Source organism: Schistocerca gregaria, chromosome 9 (genome assembly GCF_023897955.1).
Source record: "Schistocerca gregaria isolate iqSchGreg1 chromosome 9, iqSchGreg1.2, whole genome shotgun sequence".
Classification (NCBI taxonomy): domain Eukaryota; kingdom Metazoa; phylum Arthropoda; class Insecta; order Orthoptera; family Acrididae; genus Schistocerca; species Schistocerca gregaria.
The window spans coordinates 116,671,186-116,695,065 of NC_064928.1; the positions used below are offsets into that span (position 1 = coordinate 116,671,186).

Genomic DNA, 23,880 nt, shown 5'->3' on the forward strand with positions numbered 1-23,880 from the left:
GTCAACATATGAAGACATTTGCAAGACAACAACCATCTGCACAACCAGTTCGACGACGTTTGCAGCAGCATGGACTATCAGCTTGGAGACCATGGCTGCGGTTATCCTTGACACTGCATCACAGACAGGAGCGCCTGCAATGGACTACTCAATGACGACCTGGTTGCACGAATGGCAAAACGTCATTTTTCCAGATGAATCCAGGTTCTGTTTACAGCATCATGATGGTCGCATCCGTGTTTGGTGACATCACTGTGAACGCACATTGGAAGCGTGTATTCATCATCGCCATACTGGCATATCACCTGGCATGATAGTATGAGGTGGCATCGGTTACATGTCTCAGTCACCTCTTGTTCGCATTGATGGCACTTTGAACAGTGGACGTTACATTTCAGATGTGTTACAACCTGTGGCTCTACCCTTAATTTGATCCCTGCGAAACCCTACATTTCAGCAGGATAATGCACGACCGCATGTTGCAGGTCCTGTATGGGCCTTTCTGGATACAGAAAATGTTTGGCTGCTGCCCTGGCCAGCACATTCTCCAGATCTCTCACCAATTGAAAACATCTGGTCAATAGTGGCCGAGCAACTGGCTTGTCGCAATACGCCAGTTACTACTCTTGATGAACTGTGGTATCGTTTTTAAGCTGCATGGGCAGCTGTACCTGTTCACGCCATCCAAGTTCTGACTCAATGCCCAGGCATATCAAAGCCATTATTACGACCAGGGGTGGTTGTTCTGGGTACTGATTTCTCAGGATCTATGCACCCAAATTGCATGAAAATGTAATCACATGTCAGTTCTAGTATAATATATTTGTCCAATGAATACCCGTTTATCATCTGCATTTCTTCTTGGTGTAGCAATTCTAATGGCCAGTAGTGTACTTATCTGTGTGTGTATTTACTACAGGGAAAAGCACTGTCGTGGTGGGAAAACCAGTCACCTACTGCCATACATCGGTCCTTCCTACTGCACATTTTTATGTTCTCTTCTTCTAACCTATAAACAGAAAACATTATGACAGTCTGCAGCCCACTGCTTGAGGCAACACTGACATCTATCAGCTTTATTGCCATTTAGGTTACAGGCCATTACCCTAGTACCGAGCGCCATTACCGGTAAATTTTTCAGAAAAAAATTCTGTGACAGTCCAGTGACATTCTGTTAAAGCACAGCATGCTTCCACTTGATACTCATTTTGCTAGACTGTAAGAAAAGGAGGCTGCAAGATATCTAGAATGGGATGTGCCCTCAATCAACATTTCACCATCTTTGAAATGAGGAAACCACTGATACATTCGAGTTTCCCAAACAGTGTCACATTTGTGATTTTCTTTGATTTCACAAGAGCTTTTAAAGCATTTTTTCTTGAGAAGGAAGCAAAATTTCACAGCTGGTGCTTTTCACTTTCACTCACCTCGCCACTGTAAGAAACGAAATGCACTTGCCCATACACCAGTACGCATGCATGCCTGAGCACACATACCCAAAGGGGGGTGGGAGGAAGAGGGGAGAGGGAACTGTTTACAGCATAAGCTCCACCCAGTGGAGCTCAAAACTCTTGGGTAGCCCCCTGCACAGCCATTCACAGCCAAACAGCCCCTATGTGACTAATACAATAAGAAGCAAGACTTACAACTAGACTGGTTATTCTAATTATGACTCTTTTTTTTCTTTTTTTGCAAAAAACCAATAGACTGCGCAAGGGCTGACAACTACAGTAGCAATTACTAATGTACCTCAGCACAGAGTATGAGCTGTAGTGAGCGGCACACCACTTGCGCTGCTGTCTGTCTGTACTCTCACAGAGGTTTTTCCTCACAGTGAATACCGGAGCTTTTTCTTCCCTCTTCCATCAATCTCTGAGTCCACAATCTCCTGGGATAGGACCACGTTAATGAATGGTCAATTTTAGACACACTGGTAACATCACCAACCTGTGTGACGTGGTCATATAGTGGTGTACTAACTCCATGCATGGCAGAACTGACAGGTCTTTCTGTAATGGTCACTGTGTAATTGTGGGCATGTACAAGCACCACTTTAAAAGAAAAGTGTAATATTTAATCTGATGCAACTCACTCAAACACAGCAGGAACCAAATGTCGGACTTCCCATTTAGTAGTACCGAAGTGAAGACAGCGCAGGTTGTGGAGTTTCCCCAGGGCAGTGAACGTTTCTGTGGCTTCCTCGACACTGATCTCATCATAGTCTATCAGCTCGAGGTGCTCCAGCACCTCGGCGCAAGCAGGCAGCAGTGGAGCAATACTCCTGTGGAGAAGAGTACAATAGGGCTTTACGTACTGATGATGTCTACAGCTAAATCCTGCAACCCAACTCAGTCGAATTCACTACAACAGGCAGTGTTGTTAATTCAAAGAAAAATAAGGCACCGACTGTACGTACACATGAAGTTGTGGCAAAAATGACGGGACACACTGAAAGAAGTCCCTACAAGTCAACACAATGATTAAAACAGCAATGTGGAATGTCTCGCAGGTCATGTCAACGCATCCTTCGTGGCTTAAAAATGAAACCTTACTGTGTGAGTGTTGTTCAGCAAATAAAAGAAGCGGACAAGTGTAAGCGTACACATTACTGTAATTGGTTGCTGGAAAATGTCGTTCCTCCTTTTTTCGACAGATCTAGTTCAGGTTCATCTGCCGGGTTGCGTTAATTCACAAAACACAATATACTGGGCTACAGAGAATCCCCACGGTATACTGCAAAAGCTGTTACATGATTTAAAAATTGGTGTATGGTGTGCAGTATCTGGTAACAGAATTATCGGGCCATTCTTCTTCACGAAACAGTCAACACACATGTTTACTTGCAGCTCTCCAATGAATTTTCAGCTCTGTTAACTCCAAACGAAAAATGTTGTGCATATTTGCAGCAAGATAGGTCAACTTCTCATATGCCAGATTTGTCCTTAACTCATATACATACAGATTTTACAGAAGAGAGGACCATTAGTAAGGGCTTGTGGCCACCCTGCTCTCCCGACTTGTCACCAGGTAACTAATACCTCTGGGGATTTCTAAAGGCTAGAGTCTACTGCAACAATCACAGAACAGTTGAAACATTAAAAAACAACATATGTGAAGAAATTTCGAATATTGCTCAAAGAGTACTGAAAAGTGTTTTCCTTAAAATGTTTCGACATGCACTACTTTGCTTGGATGTTGGTGGAGAACATTTTGAACACAGACTATAAATTCCTTTCTAAACTACGCTTATTAAACTAATAAAAGAATTAAAGAGACCTTTGGAGAGAAGAGAACCATGTGTATGAATATCAAGAGCTCAGATGGCAACCCAGTTCTAGGCAAAGAAGGGAAGGCAGAAAGGTGGAAGGAGTATATAGAAGGTTTATACAAGGGCGATGTACTTGAGGACAATATTGTGGAAATGGAAGAGGATGTAGATGAAGACGAAATGGGAGATAAGATACTGCGTGAAGAGTTTGACAGAGCACTGAAAGACCTGAGTCGAAACAAGGCCCCCGAAGTAGACAACATTCCATTGGAACTACTGACGGCCTTGGGAGAGCCAGTCCTGACAAAACTCTACCATCTGGTGAGCAAGATGTATGAGACAGGCGAAATACCCTCAGACTTCAAGAAGAATATAATAATTCCAATCCCAAAGAAAGCAGGTGCTGACAGATGTGAAAATTACCGAACTATCAGTTTAATAAGTCACAGCTGCAAAATACTAATGTGAATTCTTTACAGACGAATGGAAAAACTGGTAGATGCAGACCTCGGGGAGGATCACTTTGGATTGCGTAGAAACGTTGGAACACGTGAGGCAATACTGACCTTACGACTAATCTTAGAAGAAAGATTAAGAAAAGGCAAACCTACGTTTCTAGCATTTGTAGACTTAGAGAAAGCTTTTGACAATGTTGACTGGAATACTCTCTTTCAAATTCTGAAAGTGGCAGGGGTAAAATACAGGGAGCGAAAGGCTATTTACAATTTGTACAGAAACCAGATGGCAGTTATTAGAGTCGAGGGGCATGAAAGGGAAGCAATGGTTGGGAAAAGAGTGAGACAGGGTTGTAGCCTCTCCCCGATGTTATTCAATCTGTATATTGAGCAAGCAGTGAAGGAAACAAAAGAAAAATTCAGAGTAGGTATTAAAATTCATGGAGAAGAAGTAAAAACTTTGAGGTTCGCCGATGACATTGTAATTCTGTCAGAGACGGCAAAGGACTTGGAAGAGCAGTTGAACGGAATGGACAGTGTCTTGAAAGGAGGATATAAGATGAACATCAACAAAAGCAAAACGAGGATAATGGAATGTAGTCAAATTAAATCGGGTGATGCTGAGGGAATTAGATTAGGAAATGAGACACTTAAAGCAGTAAAGGAGTTTTGCTATTTGGGGAGCAAAATAACTGATGATGTTCGAAGTAGAGAGGATATAAAATGTAGACTGGCAATGGCCAGGAAAGCGTTTCTGAAGAAGAGAAATTTGTTAACATCGAATATAGATTTATGTACCAGGAAGTCGTTTCTGAAAGTATTTGTTTGGAGTGTAGCCATGTATGGAAGTGAAACATGGATGATAACTAGTTTGGACAAGAAGAGAATAGAAGCTTTCGAAATGTGATGCTACAGAAGAATGCTGAAGATAAGGTGGATAGATCACATAACTAATGAGAAGGTATTGAATAGGATTGGGGAGAAGAGAAGCTTGTGGCACAACTTGACTAGAAGAAGGGATCAGTTAGTAGGACATGTTTTGAGGCATCGAGGGATCACAAATTTAGCATTGGAGGGCAGTGTGGAGGGTAAAAATCGTAGAGGGAGACCAAGAGATGAATACACTAAGCAGATTCAGAAGGATGTAGGTTGCAGTAGGTACTGGGAGATGAAGAAGCTTGCACAGGATAGAGTAGCATGGAGAGCTGCATCAAACCAGTCTCAGGACTGAAGACAACAACAAGAACAAAAGTGAATCTGTGATTCTTGAGTTTCTCCCAGTGTATTTGATAATCAAAGTATCCACGGGTGTACTGCCGGTCTACAGTGTCCAACGGGCACAATATTTCGGCGATCATACATGTCGCCATCATCAGGTGAACTGACGGACTGAGCTCCTGTGAACGTGCCGGTACAGAGATCCATACGCTATGGCTGCTCAGGGGGAACTGGGTTCAGTCGCGGTGGCGGCCAATTTAAATACTCTCCGCCTGCGGCGCACTCCATCCGCCGTCCGCGCCACGGTCACGCGGTGGAACAAATTGCGACAGCGTCTGAGATGATGTCGGTGTCATGGCTCTGTCCGCCGTGGTTGTCACAACTATACGTTTGATTGATTTACTCTTGGTTAACCCAATCATTGGTTCCCAAGCCTTGCTAAGATTATAGCCACAGTCACGGTTTATGAGGTCATCATTGGTGCGAATTTCGATGGCCTCTCTAACAACGCTGTCCCAGTATCTCGACATCTGTACCAGAATCCTCGTGCATTCATACTCCATAGCATGATTTTCTGGCAAACAATGTTCAGCGACTGCCGACTTGCTCAGATACATCAGTCGAGTATGCCTCTGGTGTTCACGGCATCGATCCTCAATGGTACGCATTGTCTGACCAATATACGACTTGCCACGTTGACATGGAATATGGTACACACCGGCCTTCCTCAAACCGAGGTTGTCTTTGGCGCTCCCCACCAGTGCACAAGTTTTATTTGGAGGACAAAACAGTTCCAACCTGGTGTTTCTCCAAAATGCAGGTGATTTTCCCCGAGAGTGCACCTGTATTTGGAATAAACACAGTGTCTACCTCCTCCCTCGTGATTTCATCCATCTCCACAGGGTGTACTGTAGTGGTTGGGTGGAGAGCACGTTGAATCTGCCACTCTGAGTACCCATTTCTTCGAAATACAGTTCTCAGATGTTCCAATTCCTGGGGTAGATCCTCTGCGTCAGAGATAGTGCGCGCCCTATGTACTAGAGTTTTAAGTATCCCAATCCTCTGTGAAGGGTGGTGGCAGCTGTCTGCGTGCAGATACAGATCAGTGTGCATTGTCTTCCGATACACCCCATGACCTAGGGTACCATCAGCCCTTCTCTTGACCAAGACATCAAGGAAAGGTAATTTACCCTCCATTTCAGTCTCCATAGTGAATTTGATGTTGGGGTGTATGGAGTTTAGATGTGTAAGGAAGCCAAGGAGTTTATCCATACCATGTGGCCAGATGACGAACGTGTCGTCCACGTAATGGAAAAAGCAAATAGGTTTCCATTCGGAAGACAACAGGGCTTCCTCCTCGAAGTTCTCCATGTACAAATTCGCTACCACCGGTGAGAGTGGGCTACCCATGGCAACTCCCTCCATTTGTTCCTAGTATTCTCCATTAAAAAGAAAATATGTGGAAGTCAAGACATGCCTAAAAAGTTCAGTGGTCTTCTGGTCAAACTTCTGACTAATCATAAACAAGGAAACTACATCAAAACTCACCATGATATCTGACTATTCAAACCTGAAGCTATCAAGGCGTTTAGCAAAATCCACGGAATTACGGATGTGATGAGGGCATTTACCCACATAAGGACTTAATATTCCCGTCAGGTATTTGGCCAGCAAATATGTAGGTGCCCTGATGTTGCTGACAATGGGGTGTAATGGTACCCCCTCTTTGTGAACCTTCGGGAGACCATATAGTCTAGGCGGTACCGGACCTTAGGGTAACAATTTCTTAGCGTCACCCTCTGGTAAATCTGCATCCTTGAGAAGCGACCTCGTCTTGTTCTCCACCTTCTTTGTAGGGTCAATGCCGATCATCCGGTAAGAATTGTCATTTAGCAGGCTCTGCATCTTATCAGTGTAGTCCTCATGGGAGACAACAACTGTAGCATTGCCTTTGTCAGCCGGTAAGACAACAATTTCAGAGCGCTCCCTCAGATCACGAATGGCCGCTCTCTCTTTACTGGTAGTGTTTGACTTCATCGGCTTGGATTTTGTCAATGCACGACAAGTTTCACGATGTATTGCCTCAGCTGATTCAGGTGGAAGTTGAGCTGCAACCCGTTCAACAGCACTAATAATTTCTGCGACCAGAATGAACTTGGGGGTGGGAGTAAAGTTGAGACCTTTCTGCAAAACCGAGACAACATCATCACTCAACACCATGCCACTCAAATTGATGACAGTCTTGCATGGAACCTGCAGAGATGGTTTGTCAAGGAGACGTGAGAACTTAGCTGTTTGATGTCCCGTTGCCTTCTTATGGGCGGAATCAGCTGCAACCCAGGTGACATCATCAATCAAATCCCAGGAAAAAGAAGTGAAATTACTAGCCAGTTGCAAATGTAGTTTGAGTAATTCCTGTGAGATAAACTCAAGGCTCTGGCGGTGAATTGCACTATCTCACGTACCAATGCGAGTCTGGCTTGTTTCTTGATTCTCTTAGCAGCTGCAGAGTGATGCATAACCTTAGCAAAATTTGGAACAACATTCTCTACTGCTGAAAAAAGCCTTAATGGCCAAAAACTATAATTGTGTGAATATTTTTGTTGTGCCTATCATGACTCAGCATCTCCATTACATGGTGAGTAGCAACTTCCCTTCTCTGGTATTGTTACATACCATCCTGGATTTTCCATTGTTTGGTTTAGTTTCAGTTTTAATATGTTACCATCACCAAAGTTCAGTTTTATTTTATTTCAGAAGAGAATCAGACAAATTCTGCCTGTGCAAAATGGTCCTCAGCATCCAGAGACTTCCTGAAAGCAGAAGTTTCCATAAACTGTACAGTTTATGCCTCCTTGAGGACCACTGCCATCATTCCATTGGCCCAAATGAGAGGTTCCTATTCCTCAGTGTTTTTTGTTGCTGGTCATCCTAAAACACCAATTGGGAGAAGTGTCTGTGCTTTATTCATAAAAAAATATGTCTAATGTATGTAGTACTGATTAAAGAACATTATTGGTGGTTGAAGCTATATCTTTAAAAGGTTTAATCACTTAAAATTTCAATTAGGTCGAAAGTATTCCAACTTGGATTTTCTAAGGCTTTCCAAAGCTGCTAAAGTGAATGCTGGTTCCACTGACCAACTCCATGCCACATCCTCATCTAATCCCATCCTACATTTTACATGTTCAGTACACACTATTTCTGTAATGTACCTTAAAAGTCTAATACTGTTGTGCTACAGCCTAAGGAAGAATAAATCAATAAATAATGGAGCATAGTTGAATGTCTGTGGTTCTGGAGACGGTTTTCCGAACAGACTGAAGTTAGTGCATGAGGCATAACAGCATCTTCATGTCCAAGAAGTCATCAGTGGGAGACCATAGTGTGTGTGGCAATGAAGAGCACTAAGCTGACCCTCGAATTGTCAGTTATTAATTTTACATTCTCACATAAACAGTCAGTAACACAACAAAAAAAGGAACAAATAAGAAAAATTATGTCTTATTCCATTCCCTTTATGTGATATCTGATGTAATGGTCAGCCTTGTTTTATGCAAACTAAAGTAGAAAACAGGAAGTATGCATTTTTTCCTACATTGATACTTGTATTTAAAAGTATGAGATTCTTCTTTACTATCAACAGTAGTCTAGAGAGTGTATAATCATAATTTCACATAGACTGGATGGTAAATAAAAAAAAAAAGTTAAATAAAAATCATCTCTCTATGAGACCTGTACAGTCTCCGAAATTGTGTCATTTCATTTGAGAAAAGAGAAATTTAATTTATTTTCCAAATGTTCAAGTGTCATTTTGTGCCAACACAATGGTGAAAACAACAAAACTTCTAATCTTTGGAGTACAATGAAATGGAAAAACAGAGATAAAAATTGCTAAAATTTCGTATGGTTATCATCCCCATACAGGGGATGGGCATGGTAAAACTTATTTGTGCCAACAAATGTGCATTAGAAGCAGTGATTCATAGCAATTATAATTATATGACTTCATTGGAAATGACTGTAACATGCATAAATTTCACTTTGGCTATTTGTGGATGTAAGGGAAAATCAAACAGTTAAAAACCTGAATGGAATAACAGCAGTATGAATTAGGATGGAGTGCTACTAACCACATAGAGGAGGGGTAGTGTGGCAGATGGACACACTTAAAAGAAGGCTGCGCTATGGGACACACACACACACACTCTCACTCTCACCCACACCCTCACCCACACCCTCACCCACACCCTCACCCTCACCCACACCCACACCCACTCTCACTCTCACACCCACACTCTCACTCTCACACACTCACACTCTCTCACACTCTCACACTCTCACACTCTCACTCTCTCTCACCCTCTCTCACACTCTCACCCTCTCTCTCACACTCTCACACTCTCACACACACTCTCTCTCTCTCTCTCTCTCTCTCTCTCTCTCTCACTCTCTCTCTCTCTCTCTCTCTCACTCACTCACTCACTCACTCTCACTCTCACTCTCACTCTCACTCTCACTCTCACTCTCACTCTCACTCTCACTCTCACTCTCTCTCCACCCTCCCCCCCCCCCCTTCTCTCTTCTTTTTCTCCCTTCATACTTGCAAAACAACTACACATTTTGTCTTTGTGCTGAATCATAACTGTGGGGCTAAAGGTCTCTTCTATGGGGTTTTTCCATTGCTTAAATGCATTTCAAAATAAAAATAAAATCTACTACTTAGTCAATTCCAGCAATTTTGCACATATTTCAGTCATTTAACTTATTTCAGAAGAGAGTAGGCAAAAAATATAAAATAAAAAAATATAAATAAATAACAAAAAATACCAACAATTTTGGAGGTGTGTGAGTTTTAAATGAAAACTTTTTGTAAAAATACTTCTTGCCTTTTACACAATGCATGTCTGAATACAAGCGCGTAAGCATTTTTTTCGGACAATATGAATAGTAGGTACATAGGTCCCAATATACCAAACTTGACGAAATTTCAAAACACTTGGTCCAGTATCAATGTTAATTACTTAAAAACTGAAATTTAGCACACAATGGTGATGGAATATTCAGATATCTCTAAAATCATCAATTTTTACTCAGAAATTTTGAGCAGACGAGAGACTATTAAACTGAAATTTTAGTATTAACTGTAGTCTCTTTTCTCAAAGACACCATCTCATGGAGTCCATATCGTTCTGTGATATCAAGTCTGCTCATAATTAACAGTGGCAAAAACAGTTTATTGTTGAAAAGTACCTGTGATAAATTTAAATTTAGATCACAAGAGGAGAACACAGTTTGTTATTTTTCTATTTTCTTTATCACCGTGTGTGTCAAAGCATAATTCTGTGTTGCTTCTGAAGACAAACCATTGTGCTTGGATTTTCAAGTTCTTTCAAATGTTTGTACATAGCAGACTGGCAAACATAATGTCTCTCATGTGACTCTATGAAAATTGAAAAATAATTAACGGTAGATGATATCGGTCTTCAATTCTATTGACTTAAGTCATCTCTTATCCTAATTAATCTTCTGAAATTCGCCAGATTTGATTTAGGTGACAAGTTCTTCAAGAAAGGTCCTTTGCACTGGCACAGAAATGAGCATTTTGATTATACTCTACATATAGTTCTTAAACTGAAATTTTGTAAATTATCCTGCTGAGACAGGCATCAAGGACTATAATAAATACTTTACAAAACATTGGACACAGAAGCAATACACACTCCAGGCTACATCTGATTTCACTGTAAGTTACCTTGGTATAAAATATAATTTTATCAAAGAATAACTTTTTTTAAGCAGATTTTTTTTTACCAAATTGCTGGGCAGCACTTACCTTCAAGATGTGAAATCAGTACTGCTGATAACAAGCACATAGATGTACAACTGATACACTTCCTAGCTTTTGAAACCAACAGTTCCTCAGGAAGGAGGGTGGAACAATTTGGTGAAGCTCAAAAAGGAAGGGCAGGTCAGATGCCAGAAAGGGGACCCGCCTGTAGTGAGCAAACTGAGGGACGGTAATAGCAGGCACAGCAGAGGTGGAACACAGCACTCAAAGAATGAGTGTCACGACTTTTAGACTCACCTGCCCTCGACTGATGTCAACCTGGTACGCAGGCCCTTGAGCACATATTTATGGGAACTGATGAAATACTCGGCATCTTGAATCCGGTAGCATAGGCCGCAACTGCCCCCGAGGCACAAGTCACATAAATGTGGGCAGCCCTCAGCTAAAATGCGCAGCGGAATCACCTCGTCCACAATTTCAACATGCTGTATGTGCAGCACTCGCAGGTGTGGCAGCCGTGCCACGGCGTTCAACAACCTCATGTTCGCCCGGAGACCCCTCACGGAAATGAACAGTGTGCGGATCTCTCTACAGCCAACAAACAGGTTGTCAGCTTCCTGAATAAAAGTGAAGCAGCCTCATAATACGCTGTAGATAATTTGGAGAACTGGTATGAGTACAAAAAAAAATTCCATCTCTTAAATACAGTACATCAATACTGCAAATCCTTACAAATCAACTCATCAGACAGGGGGAAGGATAAAATGGGTGACAAAACTGCTCCAGCATTCCAAAATTAAACAGACTGCATCTGCAGATGTAACTGTGTCTGCTATGTGTGGCAGACTCTTTGGTCATGCTGCAGTGCTGTCATCTGACTGATGGGATAGGAGGGGGGGGGGGGGGGGGAATATAAATGGAGAAGAAAAGTGATTTACTAAACAATTGTGTTGTATTAATTAGTTACCATTTGTTTCTGAAAGGTTGTTTATCACATATCTCGCTCAAAAATCTAAAAACACATAATGGCAGCCACAGATTTGTACCTGCGAATTTATACTAATGCAAATTATGAAAGTAAATGTTTTACTGGTGAAGTGCGAAAATAAGCTGTATCATGTCAAGAATCTATTTTAGTAAATTCCCTCTTTTTTTGGATAGTGTTAAACCACTGGGGGCTACCTAACCCTTTTACAGCAACTGGCACATGGGTTGCATGGTTAACACTGTAGTGATTTGAGAATTTCTGTGTGTTCCAGAACAACTCAGACTTCTACCATCTCGAACACACGATATTCTAGATATGTTTGTGGGATGATAAAATCCTATCTACTGCACATCACACGTTTGTGTGTGCACGTTTAAAATCAGTTGCTGGAAGAAAGTAGACACGGCAGTCAAACGGCACTGAACAAAAACTGTTGAAAAAGTACTCTTGTAGAGTACTGACTCAGCCCTGGTAGAGGCAAGACTTATTTTAGGATTCATTTTAATACTGTGGTGCATGAATTTCTCTGCAGTAGACAATTTTTAATGGTCAATTCTCTAGCAGTTTCAACCAGTCATGAGGCTGCAAATGCATGCAGGACACAACACCAGTAGGGAGTGCCCGCTGCACTGAACAGTGTGCATTTGCAGTCTCAGGACTGACTGAAAATGTCAAAGAAGTGACTATTAACAGCTGTCCACTGTAGTGGACACTATGCGCCGCAGGGTAAAGAAAGTGATGGTACTCAAGCCAACTTTCTTTTAACTGTAACTCAATTTGTTACTAATGTTCGACGGTACGAGGTACTTACAGAAAGTTACATATGTATGTTAAAAGTGTGAATTATATTGTGCACAAAAGTCAAATACATCGTTAACTGACAAAAAGGAAAGTTTGTATGCCTATTTTCACACTTTAAGACATCAGAACCTGTGTGAAAGGACTGAAAAAACATGAATTTTCAGCCAAAAATGAGAAAAGAAGCTGTTATTTGTTGCCATAGCATCCAAACATAATATGACAAGGAATTTAAGCTGAGACATTGAAATATGTTCAAGTATCTAATGGAACAAAATTTGAATGAAAATTAGTGAAAACATGAAAAATTCACAACGATAAAACAGCAAAGAAGATTTCTACGTATTTGTCTGAGAAGAAATACGCATAGAACGCTTCAACCAAGAAGATCCAGTGCGGGGATTATAGAGCTCTCACACATGTCGCAGAGATGCACACACGAAAAACCAACGTCCATCCGACTCCGCCGGCACCGGCTGATGTTCACCAGTGCTGACCTGCCTCCACATCCACTCACCTATGCTATGAGAATTCTACGCCAGGTGAGCGTAAAACAAAACTTCATTACTTCAGTACGAAGTGGTACAAGATACTTTTGAGTGAACTTTATTTGTGTAGTTATCATATTTAAAGTTAGTTTTAAATGCTTACAAGAGCTAAAGCATAGAAAAGTATGGAAATCTACAACAGGTTGGGGAAACTCAAGACCCAACTATGGCCATAAAAATTAGCAAAGAGGTTCCTGACTGGGCTGAGTTGGTAAATTTAATCAACACTCAGAATGCGACTCTAAGGTCGGTAAATTCTCAATTAAATACCCAGAGTGAAGCCTTAAATTCTCAAGGGAAATTCTAAACATTCAAATGACAAATTTAGGTTTGTCAAGTGCCAATGTAGACCCTCCAAGCGAAGAATTCAACAGTCTGTGCGAAGGCATGGGTACTTTGAAGATTGAGTTCAACGCTCTAAGTACTAAAGTAGAGGATTTAAAAGTAGATCTAAAGAATGAGTTGACAAACTCTTTGACTACTCATACAAAATCATATGTTTACCAACCTTAGTCAGAAAGAGATGTGTCAAAAAGGTTAGAACTTAACATTGAGAATAAATGTAATAGTGCAGAATCGGAACATATTGAAAAGTTATGGTCTTTTGCAAATGTGTACAATATTAAGTGTAATGACATAAGACATGGGTTGCATATTTTGGAAGAGAGCGTAGATTAGCAGAATGAGTTAATGCCAATCATTGAATCGCAAATTACAGGTGTCAGTACACGGGTAGACAATGTAGAAAGGAATTTCAAAGAGAAAATAGCTAACTCTGATATTATATTAAAAACAAAGATTCCAAGACTTACCAGGCGGGAAAGCGCCGGCAGACAGGCACATGAACAAAACACACAAACACACACACAGAATTACTAGCTTTCACAACCGATGGTTGCTTCTTCAGGAAGGAGAGGGAAAGACGAAAGGATGTGGGTTTTAAGGGAGAGGGTAAGGAGTCATTCCAATCCCGCGCGCGCCCCCACACACACACACACCCACACACACACACACACACACACATCGTGTACGTGCGGATGGATATATGTGTGTGTGTGTGTGTGTGTGTGTGTGTGTGTGTGTGTGTGTGTGTGTGTGCGAGTGTACACCTGTCCTTTTTTTCCCCTAAGGGAAGTCTTTCCACTCCCGAGATTGGAATGACTCCTTACCCTCTCCCTTAAAACCCACATCCTTTCATCTTTCCCTCTCCTTCCTGAAGAAGCAACCATCGGTTGCAAAAGCTAGTAATTCTGTGTGTGTGTTTGTGTGTTTTGTTCATGTGCCTGTCTGCCGGCGCTTTCCCGCCTAGTAAGTCTTGGAATCTTTGTTTTTAATATATTTTTCCCATGTGGAAGTTTCTTTCTATTTTATTTATAACTCTGATATTATAAATGTAATTAGTTTGGAGCAACAATTTGGGGGAATTATAGATCGAAAAGTTACTGAGAGAATAACATCTGGGAATATATCACCTATTCCTTCTTCTGAACTTAATGATACCAGGAAGAGTATGGACGACCCGTGAAAAGAGATTAAGCTTATCCAAGATAAAGTAGAAAAATGTGTATCTTCACCTAATGTTTTATTAACTAGTAAAGCTGTGACTGATTTACAGTGGGGAGCTAATTCAGGGTTATCTAGACAATTCCCTAAATTTAAGCCAGACAGAGATGAACATATGACCTATTTCTTAAAAAGGTTTACCCCAGCATTACCAAAAAATTGGGAAGATACTAAGAAAATCGAATCTGCTGTGGGGTACCTTCTAGGGGAAGCCTCAGAATGGGGTACAGTGATCAAGAAAAGTTGATATCAGATCTATGGGACTCAAAGTATTACAATAATACTTGGGATACTATGAGGAAATATTTTGATTGGCATTAACACAAGCAAAGTATTTACATAAGCCAATGGAAGAAGAGAGGGATTGGTATGTATTTTAATTAGATGATTGCCCATCTATGCGAGAAAAGAAATCTTATGTAGAGGTTGGAAAATGGCAGAAGAGTCTTTGTCTTTTGTTGATGCTCTTGATGCAATAAATAAGGACTGCAATGAAACTTTACACCAATGTTTAAGTTTAAACTGTAAAAGAAATAATGGGAATAACTTTAAAAAGCATGAAACAAACTTAGCTTAGTACACCATTACAATAATAAAAGTTGTAATGACAATTATCAAAAGAAGCATCCACATTCAAATTTAGATCTGGTAACTTCTCAAGAATTTGTACCCTGTAACCAAAAAATACAAATGGGAATGTAGTACCTCGTTAAGGTAAATGACCTGTAATTAGTTGTAATGAGGAAAACATTGATCGACCTCGATCCAGGGCCAGGGCCCAGGTCATGGAAATACACTAGGAGGCCGTATTCTGTATGAGTATGTTAACTTTATGAACAAAATACCCACAAAGGAATGGTTGTTACTTGAAGAAACAAGCCACAATAGCAGGGACAGTGGAAAATTTTGAGGCTAACACATTTATCGACTCAGGAAGTGAGGTATCACTCATCTCAAATGCATTTTTTAACTCAATACAGAATAAACAGCTCTTACCATTATTTCCAGTGGCCGGAGTGTACATAATCGGGATAATGGGAAAAAAAGGAAACTAGTTAAATACGCAACTCAGGTGAATTGCAGTATTGGAAATATGTTATTTCATCAAACGCTGTTGGTAGTAGAGAATATTAACAGAGATGTACTGTTTGGCTTTGATTGGTTGTTAGAGTTTAAAGTCATCTTAAACTTTGACAAACATCATCTTTGTTTTGGTAAAGGGGGCAGTACATGCTGGACACCTTTTGTGACAAATAGTCACTGCTTCCCTTTCATTCCCCTCGACTCTTATAACTGCCATCTGGTTTCTGTACAAATTGGAAATAGCCTTTCGCTCCCTGTATTTTACCCCTGCCACCTTTAGAATTTAAAAGAGACTTCCAGTCAACATTGTTAAAAGCTTTCTCTAAGTCTACAAATACTAGAAACACAGGTTTGCCTTTCCTTAATCTATCTTCTAAGACAAGTCGTAGGGTCAGTATTGCTCCACTTCTTCCAACATTTCTACAGAATCCAAACTGATCTTCCCCGAGGTCGGCTTCTAGAAGTTTTTCCATTCATCTGTAAGGAATTCGTGTTCGTATTTTGCAGCCGCGACTTATTAAACTGATAGTTCTTTGGGATTGGAATTATTATTTTCTTCTCGAAGTATGAGGGTATTTCGCCTGTCTCATACGTCTTGCTCACCAGATTGTAGAGTTTTGTCAGGGCTGGCACTCTCAAGGCTCTCAGTAGCTCTAATGGAATGTTGTCTACTCCCGCGGCCTTGTTTCGACTTCGGTCTTTCAGTGCTCTGTCAAACTCTTCAAGCAGTATCATATCTCCCATTTCACCTTCATCTACATCCTATTCCATTTCCATAATATTGTCCTCAATCACATCACCCTTGTATAGACCCTCTATATACTCCTTCCACCTTTCTGCTTTGCCTTCTTTGTTTAGAACTGGTTTTCCATCTGAGCTCTTGATATTCATACAAGTGGTTCTCTTTTCTCCGAAGGTATCTTTAATTTTGCTGTAGGCAGTATCTATCTTACTCCTAGTGATATATGCCTCTACATACTAACATTTGTCCTCTAGCCATCCCTGCTTAGCAATTTTGCACTTCTGTCAATCTCATTTTTTAGACGTTTGTATTCCTTTTTGCCTGCTTCATTTACTGAATTTTTATACTTGCTCCTTTCATCAATTAAATTCAATATTTGTTGTGTTACCCAAGAATTTCTACTAGCCCTTGTCTTTTTACCTACTTGATTCTCTGCTGCCTTCACTGTTTCATCTCTCAAAGCTACCCATTCTTCTTCTACTGTATTTATTTCCCACATTCTTGGCAATTGTTCCCTAATGCTCTCCCTGAAACTCTCTACAACCTCTGGTCCTGTCAGTTTATCCAGGTCCTATCTCCTTAATTTCCCAACTTTTTGCAGTTTCTTCAGTTTTAATCTATATTTCATAACCAATACATTTTGGTCAGAGTCCACATCTGCCCCTGGAAATGTCTTTAAATTTAAAATCTGGCTCCTGAATCTCTGTCTTATCATTATATAATCTATCTGAAACTTTCCAGTATCTCCAGGCCTCTTCCATGTATACAATCTTCTTTCATGATTCTTGAGCCAAGTGTTAGCTACGATTAAGTTATGCTCTGTGCAAAATTTTACCAGGTTGCTTCCTCTTTCATTCCTTATTTCCATTCCATATTCACCTACTACGTTTACTTTTCTTCCTTTTTCCACTATCTACTTTGTCACCCATGACTATTAAATTTTCATCTCCCTTCACTATCTGAATAATTTCTCTTATCCCACCATACATTTCATCAGTCTCTTCGTCGCCTTCGGAGCTAGCTGGAATATAAACTTGTACTACTGTAGTAGGCATGTGCTTTGTATCTATCTTGGCCACAATAATGCTTTCACTATGCTATTTGTAGTAGCTTGCCCGCACTCCTATTTTTTTGTTCATTATTAAACCTATTCCTTCATTACCCGTATTTGATTTTGCATTTATAACCCTGTATTCACCTAACCAGAGGTATTGTTCTTCTTGCCGCCGAACTTCACTAATTCCCACTATATCTAACTTTAACCTATCCATTTCCATTTTCTAACCTACCTGCCCGATTAAGGGATCTGACATTCCACGCTCCGATTCGTAGAATTCCAATTGTCTTTCTCCTGATAACAACAGCCTCTTGATTAGTCCCCACCCGGGGATCCGAATGGGGGACTATTTTACCTCCGGAATATTTTACCCAAGAGGACGCCATCATCATTGAATCGTGTAGTAAAGCTGCATGCCCTCGGGAAAACTTACGCCTGTAGTTTCCCCTTGCTTTCAGCTGTTCGCAGTACCAGAACAGCAAGGCCATTTTGGTTAGTGTTACAAGGCCAGATCAGTGAATCATCCAGACTGGTGACCCTGCAGCAACTAAAAAGGCTCCTGCCCCTCTTCAGGAACCAAACATTTGTCTGGCCTCTCAGCAGATACCCCCCTGTTCATGGGGGGGACATAGGGAATTATGTGCAGATATTGGAGAGTTATGATGGTTCTACATCAAATATACATAAGGAGAGGTGCCCATACATAATGAACAACTATAAACTAGTAATGAGTAATGGATAAATAAGAAAAAGGCATGAGCAACATCAGTGCAATAAAAACTCTGATGAATTGAAAGATAGAGGGACATAAGTGGTATTTATAGACATAATATCTATTGAAAATATAGAAGTTGATAAGTAGAGGAGGACTCTAGGGAGTAAATTATATATTAAAGAATGAATGCAGGTTTAAGATATAAATCTATCTTTGCCAGAAGATACTTAATTACGGTATACATAGAAATGTATATTAGGGTAATGAACGGTGTGGCCTACTCAGAAAGGATAAGGGGGAGGAGGGGGGGAGGGCATACCCAGCAATCATTAAGGATACATGGCAGACATACCTATGTGGAGATTGGATGATCTGTGGCCTATAAATTAGATATAGGATGATCTGTGGCCTATAAATTAGATATATTTTGTAAGGGGCATGCCTACCAGAATGAAATGAGGAATTGCTCTCATAATGTCAACCTACAAGCAAGGAATAGGTGCTGATCCTAGTAGAAGGGGACAGTATCATGACAAAAGTCACAAATTTTATAAGAATTATTCTGGAAAGTGTAAATTCTATGAATGACTCACATTATTATGTTTCATGAAAGTAAATGACTGTCAAAAGAACATTTTCACTTTGACAAGAGTTCCTCCAAGCTACAACTAATGAAAATAGTTCATACTAGTTCCTTCCTCGAAAGATTGATTCATTATAAGGGACAGAGGATGTGCAATACTACAGGTGACTGCCTTTATTATTTTTGTAGGAATTTCATCCCAGCCTACAGAATTTAAATTCTTCAAGGACTTTATATCAGCTACTTCAGAATAGGATACATGGGTGAATTTAAATTTAGTGGGGTTACATAAACTGGAAACCAGTTACACATTTGGCAGTGAAATTTCATCAGTTTTACATGGATTTATGAAGTGGCTGTCAAACACTTCACAGATTTGTGTAGGGTCCCGAACAGCCTCACCTTCAACCACCAGTTCAAGTTTCCATTGTTTACCTTTTTTGATACCTATTTTGTTCTTTACAATGGTTCATATTGCTTTAGCCTTATTTTTAGCATTTGAAATGTAATTACTATTTGCCATTTTTTTGGCTTGTCTGGCAACTTTATCAAAGATTTTCTCATATTGCCTTACATAATTTAAGAATTCTGGGTTTCGGTTGACTTTCACCTCCATATGAAGTTCTCTTTTCCTCAAGCTTGAAATCTGAATACCCCTTGTTATCCATGAACCCTTCTTAGGTGTGTTAGTTTTTATAGTTATAAAAGGAAAGCATTCATTGAACACCATCAAGAAGGCCCCCAGAAAGTTTCTATATATTCTTGTCTAAAATTTCTGATTTTCTTATTTGTGTGCTTTGGGCTAACACGGGGTAATGGCACCAATAGAGCACTGTGGTCTGAGATCCCTAAGCTTAGTATACTTTTTTCTGTTACTCTGTAGTTTAAGCTACTAGCATTGTTATCTATGAAGGATGCCGACGAAGCAGTTACCCTTGCCATTTCTACAAAATTCAGAATAAAACCAAATGTGGACATCAGCTGCTTCATCTTAAAGGCAAATTGTCATTTTTTTATCACATCTGTATTAAAATCAGTGCAAACAACAATTTTTTTACGTAACTTTTCAGTTTTGAGTTGATGGAGTAAATTTTCAAGTTTGACCAAAAAACTGCAGGAGATTGAGTAACCAGGGGTACAATGTATGCTGAATATCATCATGTTATAGTCCTTAATTCTGTGCAGCAACTGTCAAATGTGTGTTCTTCATTTAAATTATTGAAATTTTGCTTAATTTGGTATTTTACTGATGAATAAACCAGACTACATGAACCATCATACCCATTGCCTCTACAAAAGCTAGCTAATACTTCATAATCTGTAAATTTGTTCAATAAATTTATATTTTCATCCTTAAGCTGATGTTAACTTAAGCAAATAACGTTTACAAACCATTTTGTTCTCTCTAGAAATATTTCTAAGTCATTACTTGATAAACCTCCAATATTCAAATGCATAATTATTATTTGCTATTCCAAATGTGATGTCATCAAAATTTTCTACTCTAAACTGGCCAGACACAACTTTTTGTAGATTACTTATCTTAATGTTTTTTCCCTCCCAGTTTCTACTAAAAAATCCTTAAGATGGCATGGTGTGAAGTTTTTCTCTTGTTAGGAGTAGCTCCTATTGATTCTTCTGCTGTTGTTTCTTGTGTCGATGTTGTTGGTTCTTCTGCTGTTGCTTCTTCCCTTGTTGCTTGTTCATGTGATTGCATAACATTTGTAAGCTGTTCTCGGTCATCACACAATTTCATGCCACACCACATATATGTCTTGTTAGAATTATGTGGGAATGTAAAAAGACTGCCGGAACCGATATTCGCTGCACGGACCTTGCACCAATGAAACTACAAACTTACCTGCTTGGCATACAATCCATATGAATCATGTAAGCACATGTAAAATGTTCAAATTCCATTTCCTCATAAACGGTTGCATCTTGCTATTCACATATGTTGGAGTCCTACTCTTACCCTACACGGCCTGCCAATATGAATCATATCAGTGAGGGAAGTTCATACAATCCCCTTGTGAGCTAGACAGCATTGTAAAATTATGATGTCACCCAAGATATCTGATTTCGTTCAAATTGGTCGAGATACGAGGGAGCTTAGCTGAGACTGACAGGAGCATGATAAGAAAGAATAATTTAATTACTTTTCAGACACCGCTCATAGCGTGCGACACTACTTCCTGAGCAGGGATCTCTCCAGCACAGATACGGGATACTTACCAAGCAAGTCAGCATCTGAAAAAGATTCATCTCCAAAGTGGTCAGGTGTGGGCAGCTTCTGGATAGAGCCTCAAAGACCCTGGGTGAGACTTCTTTGTCCAGAATCACAGTTCGCAGCTGTGGTGCAGCAGTAAATGTCGCAATAGCCTCCTCTTCACTCGTTTCCTGTCTGCATGGAGAGCAGAAGATATGACTTCAGTTTAATTTTCACAAGCAGAACATTTTCAGCAATAAAATCCTGTAACTTCAAATATAGCATTATTGACACAGTTGTATCCACTGCCTGTCCACTACAGTACAAGTGGGAAATTAAGATATCTTGACTTTCAAGCATAGTTAACCCGTTCATAGTGGTTCAGGTGACCTGATGACCATACAAGCATACTTTGGTTAACAACTTTGTTCCTTTCACAACCTAATTCAGAAAGCAGTCTCACAAAAAAAGATATTTGGAGACACTTTCACAAATTCTCTGTAAAAGATGTTTTTCACTAGTTATTCAGTGCTTATTACAACCAACTCTTGTCGTTTTGGGGTAACCATAGCTGGTGATGTACACAAAGTGCTAAAATTCCACACGATCTACTTTTCTTTCTTGTACCACAATTTGTTTCACAGCTTCCAGTCCATTTTCAAATGGTATCTTAAAAACATGCACCAGCAAATGTAGTCTACATAAGATCATTCTAACATGCAATTATCCAAAGGCAACATGAAATTAAATTAAATTAAATTAAATTAAATTAAACTAAAATAAACATAACTACATATTTTTCAGTACTAAAATACAGTCAAAAGCAGGAAATACACTGGACGAAGCCAGTATACAAAAATAACTCCAAGCACTGACTGTTCAAACTGGATCATATTTAGTGATGACATACTAAACATGTAACATTAGGTCTAAAGATTAGAAGATTTTTTTTTCCTTTCATATAACCGACAATGCTATTAAACAATGGAAAATCCAGGATGGAATGTAACAATATTATGAAAAGGAAAGTTGCTATTCACCATACAGCGGATATGCTGAGTCGCAGAAAGGCACAATAAAGGGACTGTCACAAATAATAGCTTCGGCCAGTAAGGCATTTGTAAAAATTAGACAACAGATTCACACATACACACTCTCACAAATGCAACTTACATACACATGACTGCAGTCTCAAGCAACTGAGGCCACGCTGCGAGCATCAGCATCAGTGCAGGATGGGAGTGGTGACTGGGTGGGGTTAAGGAAGAGGCTGGGGTGAGGTGGGGAGGGGGAAGGATAATAGGGTAGGGGTAGCATTGGGGAGCATGCAGGGACGAGGTGGAAAGAGGGTAGGGCCACTATGTGCAGTTGGTAGGTTAGATGGAGGGCAGCAGAGAGGTGGGGGGGGGGGGGGGGAGGGATAGTGGAAAAGGAGAGAAGCAAAAAGACTGGGTGCCTTGATGGACTGAGGCCTGTGTAGTGCTGGAATGGGAACAGAGTAGAGGCTGGACGGGAGAGGACAATGACTAACGAAGGTTGAGGCCTGGAGGGTTATGGGAAAGTAGGATATATTGCAGGGAAGTTCTCACCTGCACAATTCACAAAAGCTGGTGTTTGGGGGAAGGATTCATATGTAATAGGCTGTGAAGCAGTCATTGAAATGAAGGATGTCATGTTGGGCAGTGTGCTCAGCAACAGGGTGGTCCATGTGTTTCTTGGACACAGTTTGTCGGTGACCATTCATGCAGACAGAGAGCTTCTTGGTTGCCATGGCCACATAGAATGCAGCACAGTGGGTGCAGCTTACCTTGGAGACCATATGACTGGTTTCACATGTAGCCCTGCCTTTGATGGGATAGGTGATGTATGTGAACAGCCTGGTGCGAGGGGTGGGAAGGATCGTGGGCAGGACATTTCTCACTTGCGGGCAATGATGAGAGGCAGTCAGAACCCTGGCAGAGAATGTAATTCAGTTGCTACAGTCCTGGGTGGTGCTGAGTTACAAGGGGAATGTTTCTCTGTGGCTGGAAAGTGGGCCTTTGGGAGTTGGTGGGAGACTGGAAAGATAAGGCAGGGAAAATTATTTTTAATGTTGGGAGGATAATTACAGTTTGTAAAGGCTTGAGTAAGATGCTTGGTACATTTCGAGACTGACTGTTCGTCACTGCAGATGTGACGACCGTCGGTGGCTCTGCTGTATAGATGGGACTTCTTGGTATGGAACGGGTGGCAGCCGTTAATGCAGAGGTATTGCTGGTGGTTAGTAGGTTTGATATGGATGGAGGTACTGATGAAGCCATCTTAGAGGTGGAGGTCAATATCTAAGAAGGTGTCTTATTGGGTTGAGTAGGACCACATGTAGCAAATGGGAGAGAAGTTATTGAGATTCTGGAGGAATGTGGATAGGGTATCCTCACCATCAATCCAGATTGCAAAGATGTCATCAATAAATCTGAACCAGATGAGGAGTTTATGATTCTGGGTTTTTAGGAAGGATTCCTCTAGATGGCCCATTAATAGGTTGGCATAGGATGGTGCTATGTAGGTGACAATAGCTGTACCCTGGATTCGTTTGTAGGTAATGCCTCCAAAGGAGAAGTGGGTGAGGATATTGTTGGTCATGGCCACTAGGAAGGAGGTTGCTGATTTGGAATCCATCAGGTGTTGGGAAAGGTAGTGTTCAATAGCGGTAAGGCCATGGGCATTAGGGATGTAAATGTAAAGGGAGGTGGCAGCAATAGTGACGAGTAGAGCACTATGTGGTAAAGGGGCAGGAACCGTGCAGAGTCAGTGGAGGAAATGATTGATATCTTTTATATAGAAGGGTAGGTTCCAGATAATAGTTTAAAGGTGTTGGTCTAT

The 23,880-nt window shown here is 40.5% G+C and overlaps 1 protein-coding gene across 3 annotated transcripts in view; it reads right to left on the reverse strand.

Annotated features, from left to right (window-relative positions):
* The window catches only part of LOC126291882 (F-box/LRR-repeat protein 17-like), a 74,709-nt gene that overhangs the window by 22,722 nt on the left and 28,107 nt on the right, over positions 1-23,880 (reverse strand). For all 3 annotated transcript variants that reach the window (XM_049985606.1, XM_049985608.1, XM_049985607.1), the window contains exons 3-5: positions 21,045-21,213; positions 11,030-11,349; positions 2,093-2,281 (exon numbers count right to left, since the gene is read on the reverse strand). In XM_049985606.1, coding sequence (XP_049841563.1) covers positions 2,093-2,281; positions 11,030-11,349; positions 21,045-21,213 — 678 coding nt within the window. The remainder of the gene's footprint in view (positions 1-2,092; positions 2,282-11,029; positions 11,350-21,044; positions 21,214-23,880) is intronic.